The 14,686-nt window shown below is 33.4% G+C and overlaps 1 protein-coding gene across 2 annotated transcripts; it reads left to right on the forward strand.

Annotated features, from left to right (window-relative positions):
* The first annotated feature begins 193 nt into the window (after window positions 1–193).
* LOC146531631 (sulfotransferase 1C4-like) lies at window positions 194–14,686 on the forward strand. 2 transcript variants are annotated; one of them, XM_085198412.1, is made up of 7 exons: window positions 194–216; window positions 10,528–10,662; window positions 11,963–12,062; window positions 12,613–12,935; window positions 13,178–13,272; window positions 13,554–13,719; window positions 13,966–14,686. In XM_085198412.1, exons 2-7 carry the CDS (start codon window positions 10,572–10,574, stop codon window positions 14,100–14,102), a joined length of 912 nt encoding a protein of 303 aa, XP_085054538.1. In that variant the 5' UTR covers window positions 194–216; window positions 10,528–10,571; the 3' UTR covers window positions 14,103–14,686. The 2 variants fall into 2 exon arrangements, with proteins under 2 accessions (XP_085054538.1, XP_085054537.1); XM_085198411.1 differs by lacking the exon at window positions 194–216 and adding an exon at window positions 1,991–2,130 and having other exon boundaries at window positions 13,966–14,685.

Genomic DNA, 14,686 nt, shown 5'->3' on the forward strand with positions numbered 1-14,686 from the left:
ATAGGCAACCGTTGATCCGTCGATCATGTTACATCCTGTATATAAATTAATGTAAACTATAAATATAATAAAGTAAAGTAGCTATGTAAAGATTACCGATTTTTAAACATCATTATTATAAAGTTAGTAAAGTTATCAAGCCATAAAAGTGCAGTTGTACTTGTCGGGGAAATAAATCATTGGCTGATTTCAAAAAAGGGGGAGGTTATCAATTCGGTTGGTATTTTTTTTATTTCCTTATTCTTATAAGCGAAAGTGCCGCTTTGAATTTCGCTCTATAAGTAATGTCTTGAATTTAAATGGAAATCGGGGAAAGGCATGTTTTTACACTAGGTCTACCTTAGCAAGGTAGCAGGGAGACCTTAGAGATTATTAGTATTAGATTAGTAGTATTGTAACGTCAAGCTGAAAAAAACATTACAGTGTACAGTGTATTTTTTTTAGTTCTACACTGTATCTCGTACATAGCAGAGTAGGCAGAGGGAACCTGGGAACCTAGTGTAAAGATACTCACTTGCCATTAAAACACTTTTATTTCCTACTTTTCGCGCAATGCAATTTGCTTTACCAGAGGGAAAACACGAAAGTATGTAATATTTTATTTCCTCGAGTAATCGAATCCATTACCTGTCTTGGGCACAGTCAAACGCTTGTGCTGTGCAGGAATGGAGTCTCATAACATTAGGTTCCCAAGTTTCTTTTTGCTATGTGCGGAATTCAGAGTAAAGCTGAAAAAAAAATATCTTTTGTACCTACCTATTATAACCAAAAGAATTAAGGGTTTTTTATATTATAATATTATTGCATCATTATATCATTAAATCTACTGATAACTTATCAGTTTATCTGAACCAAAAAAATATTTTATTATGTCATTATTTTATTATGTCTGTTGGGAAGTGGTGATGAGTCATGGCTGTAATTCGTGTTTAAAATGGTAACAGGTTCAATTATTTGCTGAATTGATTTTATTGTGTTGTTTTTATTTTCCAGATTTTTTTCAATTTTGGTAATTTAAAGTCTAATTTAATTTTTTTAAATGTGTTAGTGGCTTTTCATTGTTACCACAGGTAAGTATTTTTTTTATTTGTTGTACAAAATGCGTTGCTATAGCAACGTCGTAGACTCAGCCAGCACGCCCCTTCCGAAAATTTGCTGTAAGTGGGTATCGAAGTCTCTTAATAAAAGATTGACTCTGCCTACCCTGCTATAAGTATATCTAAAAATATAAAAAAAGTCGATAATTCTAATTGATTTCTAGTTATTATAAATAAGTATAATATTTGAAAAATTTCCTGACGTAGCTATAATACTGGTTCTAACCTCTTATTCAGTTATCAATTGTCATTTTTGTTGTCATATTCACAGTGTTATCTATTTTATCACATCTCAACGAGTTTAATATAAGGAAATAAGAAAACTGTATTTATTGTCAGGTGCAATGTATATTTTATCGGGGTTGAGTTCCCCCCACAGTACTTACAGCAGAAAAGGCAGAGAGCACCAAGTGATAAGGCACTCTTTTCAACGTCTTTTGCCTGAATCCAGGATATTGATTGCTGAGTTTTGTCCTGATAAGCGAGGCGTTCAGTTCCGACATATTTAACGCCCTGGTGACGACGCAAAACGCGGTGATGAGTTCCACTACTCAACACGTAATGCTTCCAGAATTCGATTCAATTTCGAACATCACTCAAATTGATATACCAAATAATAATCAAAAGCAAGTTCACAAGTAAAGAAAATATTGGAATATTTTAAACATTTTTATAGCACTTGTATGGTAAACATACTTTAGAAAAAAATTAAGGAAGGCGGATTTGAACCCGCGCTTCTTGAACACTTTCCTAAAAACGCAGTTTCAAATCCCGCTATGTCCAAATTAAAATACATTTACTAAATAAAAAAGAAAAATTTGGAATTTAGCAACTAAAAAAATGGAATCGCACAGTTATTTTATCGAAATCGTAGATCGATATGATAAGATATCAGTTATTGAAAACCGGACGTTTGGCCCGCTCTGCCCCAGTGTACTGTTGATTGTGAAAATGGCTCCGTGGCTGGATCTACCTTACGAGATACAAGACGTCACGCCCGAGGAGGATAAGATTATCAAGAAATGTCTAATAGGTGCGTTGAGTGATTTGCAAGTGCATTTAGTATATTCATATCGGTTGGTGTTTGTTGTTTGTATTTTAGTTTAAAGATAGGGATGTCAATTAAAGTAAGTATTTTTTTTATATTTTTCTTCTTTTGTGGGGTGAGACAGTACGAACACAATGTCTTAAAAATTGGGCAGAGTTTGGGGAAAGAAGTTCCAATTCTTGAATATAGAATTGTATGTATGTACCTACATTATTAATATCATTATTTAATCCTCTTATTTAAATTTATTAATAAAATACCATTATTGAAAAGTCAATAGTATGTGTCCGCATAGTAAGCACTGAGTCATGCGAAGAGAAGAGACAGTCGCATAGCGTAGTAGATAAAATGAGAGAGGAGAAGCGAGCCTGCAGTTGCCCTATGTGTGAGAGAAAGAGAATCCAGACAGACTGGCGCCGTTACACGTTACGTAACGAAGCTGCAAAACTACCCTAACCCTAATAACCCTACCTATATCTATGCAGAAACAACTTAACAGCTTGAAGAGGTGATCATAACTTTTCATAGATGATATGCAACAAAAGATTTACAATTAGGAATTCCCTTAAGTCTTATTTATGAAGTGTGGATTACTTTTGCACTCAACAGCAATCAAACATCATATATGCCGATGTCTAAAGAATATGCAATTTTAGTTTCCATATCGATAACAATAAGGGCTAAAATTCCACATAAATTGTTTAGATAGTATGGGAAAATTATCTAAGCAACTGAAAATAATAAAATAAGTCTAGCTGTAAAGATATCGTAGATACGACTGATCTCCATACGGCCTTGGACTCATTAGGTTTATGTAATTTTATCTATAGACGAACTTTGTTATTATCGAAAACATATAAAAATTAAAAATACAATTCTTATGAGCGTCACATGTTAGAAAATATTGCTTTTAAAAAAAGGCAGTTTTACTGCTTGGTTTTTCCAACATAATAGGCAGGGTAATTTAACACACTGCCTTCTATTCAATTTTCAAAACGTTGTCTTATAAGTGGCGGTAGCCGTGTTTTGTTTGCCAGAACGTAAAAATATAAATAATTTGAATATTCCTCTAAGTGCGAATTAAACTCACAGTCATCACTTTTACAGTAAGGTGTCATAACACTACGCCACGATGGTTTTTAAGTCAATTTTATCGGTGTTTTTTTACCATTTTTTTTCCGTTACTGCCTACAAGTTAGTATTGTTGTGTTCCCACACTTTTTGTTGTTCTCGGTACTTATAGATATTTAAAGGAAGACAGGAAGAACATAGTGGCTCATCACTTCATCTTTAATTTTTCTTACGTTTGTTTCAATTATTGTTTTAAATCCCTAAATGCAGATAGACATTTAACATTATTTTAATTAAGTAATATTTTAGGTACTATAGATTAAATGATAGTGGGGCCATTTACAAAAATGCGACTGTTAGCTGGACTAATTGATTCTCAAGAAATAAAATATTTAATATTTTGTTTTATTGTTCTGGTTAGAGTTGTTGAGTTCCATCACTCAACACGTAATGCCTCCAGAATATTGTAGAAAAAAGTGGAACGTAGTGTCTTGACACTAGATTCCCAGGGTCTCCTGTCATATGCTATTATTTTCTCTCTGCTTTTAAAAAAGCAAAAAAGTAAACATCTACTTTACCTACTTAGGTGTGTTTATAATTCATATTGCATCATATAATTCAAATAGGTATAAACGAAATTATGGTTTTATAAATTTTAGTACAAAATTTGACTTAGACCCTATCTTATTATTTATATTGGGCCGTAAAGATATAAATAAAATACCAATTGTTACCATACCTATATTATAAATTCGAAAGTAACTCTGTCTGTCTGTCTGTCTTTTACGCAATCAGGGCCAAACTGCTGATTTAATTGTGATAAAATACTCATATAGAGATACTTAAGTGTATAGGTACTTAAATCTGATGAACATAGGATACTTTTTTTATCACATTTGTAATATTGTCGATATATACCAATATATTAAAATACTTATTAATTTGACATGCAATTTATTCCACCATGTTAATAACAACCGCCGTTGCTAAGCAACGATTTGCAAAGTTTGTTGTTAGAAAACGTCACCCAAAATGAGCTTGCTTAACGCATCTCTCTATTGAAAACTGAAAATAATTTCATAAATATATTTAATAAATATTCGTATACTGCAAGCGGGCGTAGCCGCGTTCGGGTCCACTAGTCTTATATAATATCAGTTATCTATATAGATAATATTATAGTATTATCGGTGCGAATGTACGGGGAAATTCAGTTTTTTTATTTAAATATATAATTGAGATTAGATCTTTAATTGATTTATAATTTAATTGAAAGATTAAATATATCTAGTATTATAATGTTTATTATTCTAATATTATCGTTTGCTTGTTATTGTTTAGTAGAAAGCTAAACGTTATTTCATTATAAGACGGTCATATTATGCAATGTACGTAATTATTGATATTATTATGGTTAAAATATATTTGGGTAGTGCGCGGCGTTGTGTTCCGCTATTAGCATTTTGTACTCCGTCTCTATATCTAAACTGTAACTATATTTCAAATGTCACACTCCTCCGACCCCACAATTTTCTTGAAACTCGGACAAGCGCAAGTCGGGCTCGCCCACTGAGGGTTCCGTACAAAAATTGGAGGTCTCGAGCTGTTTCTGAAATTCAGGCTTAGCTTAGCCAGAGCCTTTTCATCTGATACCTCACGTTAAAAAGCGGCTTTAATATTAAATTTTGACCCATTTTAAGGCTATTATTTTTTAGGATTGACCCACAAATATATAGTTTTTTCGTGAATTAGCGATACCTGTAGATGCTAGGTACTAAATTTCATAATTCTAGGTCAACCAGAAGTACCCTATTAATTTAGATTCTGTTTATAGAGTCCAGTAGTCTGAGGCCAGGCTTGTTCGATCCCCCCTCAAAGAGATGAAATATTAACTATTTTCCTTAAAAGTTACAGAACCCTAAAATAGCTTAAATTTAAATAAATTTTACTTACAATTATCTATTATATAAATAAGACGTAGTTCACATGTACTGAATGTTTCTGATTAATTAGTCTGTTGTTTTAATTGAGGGCAGTCGAACTTTTATATCATTACAATATCTATGTACTTAATTCTAGTTATCAGTAAACACAACGTCATATTATCTAAAGAAGTTATTTAAATAATTGAATAATGATTCATAATTTTTTTAGCAGAAAGAAGTGAACGGAGTGTCTTAACACTAGGTTACCTCAGCCTACCCTACTGTGTGCGGGATACGGCGTGAAGCTGATAGCTGATTTATTATATATTGTAATGAATTTAAGTATTCGTTCAGATATTTTTGAAGGTTTTGATTGTAAGCGGTAGGTTTTGGATTTGATTTCTAGTTGGAGAGAAAATTATATAAATAATGTTAGGGAGGTAGAGAAACTCAGATAGTAGAAGTGAGCGTAACCTATACTTGGGTTGCAAGTCCAGCATGCATCACGAGGAATATCCGTACGGTGTATTCTTGGCATACCAAGAAGAATCTATCTTCAATTATTTATCAACAGCGTCGGTACCAACACTGCATTGAGTACCGCTATCGTTAACTCTGTTATAGAAAGCAATAAATCTTTCCATCGATTTCATATCTTCCCACTCTACTAAAGATTCTTCCTATAAAAATACATTATTTCCCATAATGGGAATCGAACCCACAACCGTCACGCTTACAGCTCCGCGCTGAGCCACTATGCCACGACGGCCAAATAATATTTTTTTCGGCAATATTTTCAGTTCGAGATGATTAAATGGCATTTAAGTGAGTAGACCTTCAAATAAAATTGGCTCTCGAGTACGCTTGTAGCCGCTACAAATTTAATCAAAACAAAAGTGACGTAAACGAGATATACGTAGGTACTACGCGTTTACAAAATGAAACATAATTTTATGAATTATCTTTAGATTTAATACAAAAAAAAGCATCAAGTAATTTTGCATAGTCTTCTTTCGATAGAATTTAGCTATTTTCCTGATTTATTAATTCAAAATGACAATCTAGCCGATGTTTGTAAAATCGATTCCTACCCGAAAAAGTACAGGATAAAAAATTAAATATTTTTGTTTCCTTTATTTAATTAATTATCCTTTATTTTTTTAATAGAATCAATATTCAATATTATCTAAGCGAGTAGGTACTCTTTTAGAATTACGCTGTACTCCTTGGGAGGCATAGGGAATCTAGTGTTATGTAAAAGACGCTTATATTCCGATCTTTATACATTTTATCATGATAAATTAATAGCACAAAATTATTAATTAATCTTCAGCTACGCGCTTTCGTAGTATAGTTTGAGACAATATGTATTTTATAGCGGAGCCCAATACCGCACTTTGTCTACAAGAGCTGGAATATGATAATAATTAATTCCCACGAACGGGGATAGGATCGTTTGTACCGACCGTTACTTCTTTAATTCATAAATTTACTATTTCATATAAATCGCTTTTTGAATTAAATTTTATGTTTTAATCATTAATCATGATATATATTATGGTTTTGGAATCAGGTTGTCCAATTAGCTAGCAATATTGTATAACATCAATTAGGAACAATAGCATAACAATGAACGTAATACGAACTAACCGTAATTGAGTGATGTGAATTTAATATAATTCTGCAGTTCATTATTTCGGAAATCACATAAGGCTATTGTTTCACGCTGTATCCCGTAGATAGCAGGGTATACAGAGGGAACCTGGGTACTTAGTGTTTAGATATTCTACTCTCCAACAAGACGCTTCCGTTTAACACGGCGGAACTCTCAATGCCGTTTGTTACCAGAGCGAAGAAAATAAAAACATTAAAAATTATTACAATTGTTTCGTTTTTTGTAGCATTATAGCATAAGTTTTGATTGTAAATGCAATAGTTAAGTTCAATCTGCTTTGCATTTGGGTAATATTTAAATTAAATTTGATTTTCTCATTTTATTAACACAACTAGCGACCCCCTTGCGGCTTCGCCCGCTTTTACTACTGGATTATTCATATAATGTATGTTTGCAAAGCACTTAAGATAATGTGAAAATTAATTAAACCCTAATGCAACCCGCATTTTCGTAGTTTCAATAAAGATTTTCCAATTGTTTTACACAGCAAGGATTTCTTAGTAGGTACCGTAATTTTAAATCTGTGCTAGTAATCTTTTCAAGTACTTATTAAAATATATATAAATGACTATTTTTAGATAGTTAAATGACTATTTTTAAACTTAAAAACTTTGAAGAAATTATAAACAAAAACCTACCTACTAATAACTACTTCAAAAAATATGAAACCAAATATATCGCGCTGAAATAATACATTCAACTCCAATTATCCAATACGTACAAACGCATCTAAATCTTCGTTGCTATAGAGGAGGCAGGGTTTTTTTTTTCGAGCTTGTGGCTAGTGCTGAAGAGGGTATTCTGTCCCTGATGAAAAGCAAGCACTACGTGGCTGCCTGTGAGGAAAATTAAATAGAATGCATCGGCCGGGAATCGCACCCGGGCCGCCCGCGTGGCAGGCGAGTATTCTACCATTGAACCACCGATGCGTGTAAGGCAGGCGGGCACGGTGTACGCGCTTGTATAAGCCGTTTCGCACAAAAATATGACTCACAATAAAAAATATATAGAAATTATTATTTTTAGACAGAAAAATGATCACTACTACGTTATTCTTAAAAGATACGAATATGCTCTCGCGGACTTTTTTGTAGATCTTATTAAGAGGAACAATACTCCAGTACATTATTTTCATGTAAAAATACTCGACCTAATGGTGAAAACCACATCAAAATCCGTTGGGCGGTTTAGAAGAAGAAGAGTTAGAAACAACAGACAGACACGAAAAGCGACTTTGTTTTATAAGATACTAGCGGTCCGCTCGCGGTTTCACCCGCGTGAACTACGTTATTATTAATTTCTGTCTCCATGACTACGTCCTAGTGACGTCTATGCAAAATTTGAGACTCCTAGCATTTGTAGTAAGGAAGATTCATACAAACTTTCGACCCCAAAAACAACCCCTTAGAAATTGTATATTGCAAATTCCCGTCTTAGCGAGCACCTACGTCCTATAAGTAACTCCTATGCAAAATTTGAGATTCCTAGCACTTGTAGTTTCTGAGATTTCGTGATGAATGAGTGACTTTTCGATTTTATATATATAGATAGGATAGGATAGGAATAGGATGCTTGGTTGAATTTCTCTAATTAACACACAATATCGCGAATACAGGGGAAAGACTGAGAACGGAGTGTCCGACACTAATTGTTTACCTAATTAAAATAATAGCACGACACCTACTCGAGGAAATGAAAAATGTCATATTTTTATTAATTAACACGTGATGCCTCCTGACTTAGGCCAAAATTGGAGAACAGACTCGTTTTAAAATCAATTTCTTTTCGTTTATATTCAGTGAATAAAAATTTTCGCTACGTTTTTAAAGTTATTTTTCAGGTCTGAGGAATTAAGTTTAGTGATTTGGTGGTAAATTATTTGACGTTCAAAAAATTGAGCATATATTTGATTTATTTTCAATTTTTTTTCGCGGCGTAACGCTTAAAATTTCGAATCTTAGCGAAAAGCGACATACGACGCGTTTGGACATAAAGTTCTCTCTCTCTCTCTCTCTCTGTCTGTACTGCATGTAGGATATAATGACTAAAAAGATAACAATTTCGTTTATACTGATTTCCCATTATCATATTTGTTCTGTCACTTGTTTTTCTGTCAATGACGTCAACGATAAAGTCTATTATAATAGTAGGTCGCTGGAATACCCGATAAAGTTAAAAACTAAGATTAGGTACTGAGATAGGTATATGATTTCATCATATATTACATATGCCTGTATAAGCTTCAAATATTCTAAATAAAAGTTAAAAAAATAATGTTTCAAAATAAATAGAAAGAGTAGAAAAGTGTTTAAATTTTTGGAAAAGTTATCATAGTTGACTCCCTGGCACAAAAACAATCAGTTCTGATCATCTGACGTCTTTTATGTGACCTTCCTTCAGTATCATCGACAAGCCGTTCTCGAAGGTCAATGGAAGTGTCTCTCTGGGAAAGCCCCCAACATTCTCCACTGGCTCCACTAGCGTTCCGAATTCCAGACATTGCCTGTTAAATGGCGGAATTTAACGCTGCAGTTTCTATTTTATCGGAAAAAAACTATTTCATGTTAAAATTGTTATAACTTTCGTTTTGTAACACGTGCACAACGAATGGCCTTAAGTATAGGTTTTGTTAACATTATATTTAAATAATTATATAATACATGGTTAATATATACTCGTATACTAAAGTAAATTTTGTCTCGTAAAAGCTCATTCCGCTAAAGCTGTTGCAGATTGAATTCATTAAAAATAGTTCATTACAATTAAAAACGTATATGGATCCCATTACGGAAGTCGTTATCTTCATTTGTAAATTTAAATTAATATCCATATTGGTTATCGTCATTTGCAGTTCACTTTGTTAAGTGTAATTAAGTTTAAATAACTTATGACTATTAAGGACTATTGAAGAATTCGATTGAATTCAGCGTTGTATTAAATAATAAAGCGGCGTTAAGTTCCGCCACTTAAAATTCAGTGCCTTTGGAATTTGGAGGAGGAAATGGGAAGCGAGTATGTCCCAACGCTAGGCTCCTTATCCCCAATTTTGAATATAGCACCAGCTGGGAAGCTCTCCTGAGCAGAACGACTGTCCCTATATCCACGATAATAGATATATGTATATCTAATATTAACTTGTCCGAAATAAAGTACATACACAAAATAAAAAGAAAATAGTGTTTTTATTTGAGTAGGTAGCATTTGTTGATAATGTTTTATGTCAAGCCTGGATTAATGAAGCAGCGGAAATGGGAAACGTCAAAATAATGAACGATGGCCGTTACGTCCATAGTGAAAAAATATGAAAAGACTGTTTTATTTTTTTATTATTACGACATTACTTTGGATATTGGAGTTTTTGTGCTTCAGTAGATGTGTCAAAATTATATTGACCATTGATTGCAAAAAAAATGTATTTATTAATTATCAGCTTTTACGCTGTATCCTGCACGCAGCAGGGTAGGCAAAGGGAACCTAGACATTCCTTTCCCTACTTTCCCCGAATTGTTGAGTGGCGGAAATTAACGACTCGCTTTGCTTCGGCAGCAGAGAGAAGAAATGAAAATATTAATTTAAATAAATATTTTTTTTTGTGGGGATCGAACTCACAACCACGACGACGATTGTCACGACCACGACTGTCTTCAAGTTCAACTCTTTTTGTTAATAACAATATATAATTTTATAATTATATTTAAATTATGCTGTCAGGTTATACAAAGACGTTCGTGAAATGCGGCAAGAAACAGTACGTGATGCCGGGCGCCTTCAGGAAGCACGCAGAGGCGATTTACAATATGCAGGTGCGGCCAGACGACATATGGGTCATCACGTTCCCGAGATCAGGTGAGCTTGACAAACGTACACATTAAAATACAAGATATTGCTTTAGCTTTGCTCTAATTATATAAATGCATATATTATTAAGGTTTTGGAGAAATAGGTTCCCATGTTGCAATTCGCAATTCGCTAAATAATATTAAAAAATCCCTAAAGTGAAAATATCAAAAAAACATTAATTAACAAAGAAACTAACATAAGCATTAAGTGTTTTAGTTTATAAATCAAGATTTACGATATATGTAGGTATATTGTAAATGTTGTAACAATATGTATTTTACATTGCTAATAAAATAAATTGCAATATTGATAAGCTTTGTGCCTAATTTCTTTATTTTACAATAGGATTAGATTATTATATGAACACAATAATTTAATTAGATATTATCTTTGTATACGTATTTATTTATAGTCACCAAGATAAAATGTAGACAAGCGTGTAAATAACGATTTTTTTCAAAGTTCAAAGTCGATTTCTTATGTAAAATTTAAATAATGAGCAGCAAGTACATTATCGTTACGTGTTGACTGGCAAAACTTAACGCCGCGCGCCTTCTAACCAGAGCGAGGAAATGAAAATCCAAGAAGGATTCAGGAATTGAACCCATATCCCCATCGGCGCCGCTGTCGCTACTCCACGACGGTTTCAAGTCTGACCTAAATATCTTTTCATGACTATAATTTTGGTGAAAAAAATGTGATAACTTTAAACGAAAATTTTGTGATAATTTTATATGAATTTTTAAATAGGTACTTGTAAAATAAAATGGCATAAAAAATTATGTTATTTAGCTTTAGCGTTCACCCAAAATATATGGTTACGTGTATTTAGCTATCTGATAAAAGATAACACTGCATTATTTGTATCAAAAATGTTATCAATTGTATCGACCGTAGAATTTTTGGTTCAAATGAATAAAAAACGTTTCTTTATAGCAGTTATAATACTAAATAAATAATAAGTAGGTAAAAAAAATAAAAAAATCAAATCAGCTTCACGCTGTATCCCGCACACAGCAGGGTAGGCAGAGGGAACCTAGTGTTAAGACACTCCGTTCTCCACTTTCTGCTGGATTCTGGGGGCACTGCATTTTGAGTGACGGAAGTCAACGCCGCCCTTTTGCATCGGACATCAGAGCTAAGGAATGAAAATATTACATATTTATTTTCCTTAATGGAACCCCTGTGTACCCACCCCTGTGTGAATGGATGTGAACGCACAACTTCACTTCGTGCCCCTGCGGCACAATTCGCTCTACATAAAATGATTATAAGTACTATATAAATTAGTATCCAAAATTTCCAGGAACAACATGGACCCAAGAAATGGTCTGGCTCGTTGAAAATGAATTAGACTACAAAGCTGCTAAGGAAAAACCTCTTTTTGATCGGTTCCCTATGTTAGAGTAAGTGAATATTATATATATTTTGAGAAAATATAAATAAGAAATAGGATGGGATGTACAGGATACAGCGTGAAGGGTGTCACAGCGCCACGACGGTCTCAGTCAATGCGTCATACTGTAAAGAAATCAAACACCTCGAGGCTTTCACAGAACTTATATTTCTTCCAGGGCTAAATAACATTAGGCTTCTACAATTTATATCTCAGGACTTTTACAGAACTTATACTTCTTCCAGGGCTAGATACCATTAGGCTTGTACAATGTATATCTTAAATTATAATACAATATTTTATTCTAGAGGACCACTTTCCTCTTCAGCTCCAAATCTAATAATGCGCATCAGAATTTTCAACACATCAAGCGTCGCGCTAGTTCTATGTATAAATTTTCAAATATATCTTTTTATTAAACAAAGAGGTTGATTTACATTTTTCTATAACAAATTATCGTAAATATAAAAACTATTTATATAAAATCATTACAATACTAAAGATATGTGTATTACATATCTTTAGTATGACGCATTCTATTATATTTTTTACAATTACAGACTAACATCAATGATACCGGAGATAGCATTCGATTTGATCAAAAGTAATTTCATGAACCTCGGCTACTTCCAAGGCCTGAACCACGCAGCGAGAGTGCCGAGTTGGAAGAAAATAGAACAGGCACCATCTCCCCGATTCATAAAGACACATTTACCTCTTTCTCTTTTACCTCCATCTCTATTGACTACTGCTAAAGTCATCTACGTCGCCAGAGATCCTAGAGATGTTGCAGTTTCATATTATTATTTACATAAAATGGTCACAAAAACACTTATGAGAGCGACCTTTAATAATTTTTGGGATGCTTTTCGAAGGGATTTATGTAAGTGTTTGTGTTTTATTATAATTTTATCAATTTTTATTCACCCAATGAGGCCAGTCGTAGCTCAGGCACAAGGGTGTTAAGCGGCGGTGGTGGGTTCGCACTCGTGGGAATGATTTATTATTTATTAATATTTTAATTTCTTTGCTCTTTCTCTCTCTCATTCCTTTATTTTTTAATTATGTGCCTACCTATAATTATTAAATAAAATATATTTTTATTTGTCGCTTAAACTTTTCCAGTACCCTGGACTCCCATAGTTGAGCATACAAATGAAGCATGGAAGTTACGACACAATCAGAATCTCCATTTTATTTTCTACGAAGACATGATAAATGTGGGTATAATTTTAATATGTAATTCTATACTTCTATACCTACTAAAAAAATATAAGGTCAAAGAGTTTGTTCAGTTGAACGTTCAAACAAACACAAAAACAAAACAAAAATAATTTCGAAGTAGCCCACTGTATCATATGTAGGTGAAGCAAGTCTCCATAATTTGGCGGATAGTCTAGTCTAGGGGACGGAGTGTCTTATCACTAGGTTCTACTGTAGGCCTGTACTGTTATGAGTGGGATGTAGCGTTAAACTAACAAAAATATTAACTTTTTTATAGGATTTACCAAAAATGATCCGCGGTGTATGCAAGTTTCTAAACAGAAATTACTCAGATGGCCAAATTAGTGCCCTCGCTGGCCACCTCAGCTTTGACAGCCTCAGAAAAAACAAAACAGTCAATAATACCAACAGCGAAAACGGCGAAATACAGTTTATAAGAAAAGGTTTGTGGTTCCTAGAAATAATAAAAATAATAATAATATTAAAACTAGGCGTTGAGTTCCACCACTCAACACGCAAAGTGGGGAACGAAGTGTCTAACACTAGGTTCCCTCTGGCTATCCTGCTATAGAGTAAAAAAGTAATATTTTGAAAATCATATATTTTTTTAATTTCCAAAAATATAACTGCCCAATTCGCTTTCTTTTTTAACATTAAAAGAATCTTATACATTTCATAACAATTCACAGGTGAAGCAGGCGGCTGGCGATCACATTTCGACGCCAAAATGGAAATCCAAGCCGAAGATTTCCTTTCCACCAGATTACGCTACCTCGACCTGGCCTATCCTTCACTCGCGTCTGATGAAGAAGAGACGCATTTATAAATCTCCAAAATTAAATAAAATCATCTTCATAAGACTGATTTCTCCTAAGTAATCGAGAAATATAAGTTAACTTATTCGTTCTATAATAAAAAAAAAATATAGTTACAGAATTTAGGCTGTATGGTACTATTGTTTAATAGTTTGTGGCACAGGAGCGTCGAATCCAACGCCACGACCTTCGATATCTACTCGGTGGAATGTGAATTGAAGGTGGTAAAGATGATGAAGAAGAAGATGTCAAAGATGAAGTTTCATCATGATATTTAGAGATTCACTCTGGATGGCGGAACTGAACGCCGTGTTTTAATGTTCAAATGCCAATCACGCCACGTGGAGACTTTTCTTTGTGGGGTTAGATGTTATATAGTAAATTTTAATATGTGTCGCGAAAATTGTGTTGAAATGGGTAGCACAGTGTTTAACACAACGTTTTCTAAATGTTAAAAAACTGTACATAAAATGATTTGTATTAAGATAATTTGAAATTTCACTCCCTATCTATAAACAGTTAGTAAATAATTAAATTAGGAATAATATTCTAAAAAAATACGACAATTTCTTACCTAATAATAATCTTGTCATAA

This window comes from Heliconius melpomene, chromosome 15, assembly GCF_056956725.1.
Source record: "Heliconius melpomene rosina isolate 202511_hmr_F chromosome 15, ASM5695672v1, whole genome shotgun sequence".
Classification (NCBI taxonomy): domain Eukaryota; kingdom Metazoa; phylum Arthropoda; class Insecta; order Lepidoptera; family Nymphalidae; genus Heliconius; species Heliconius melpomene.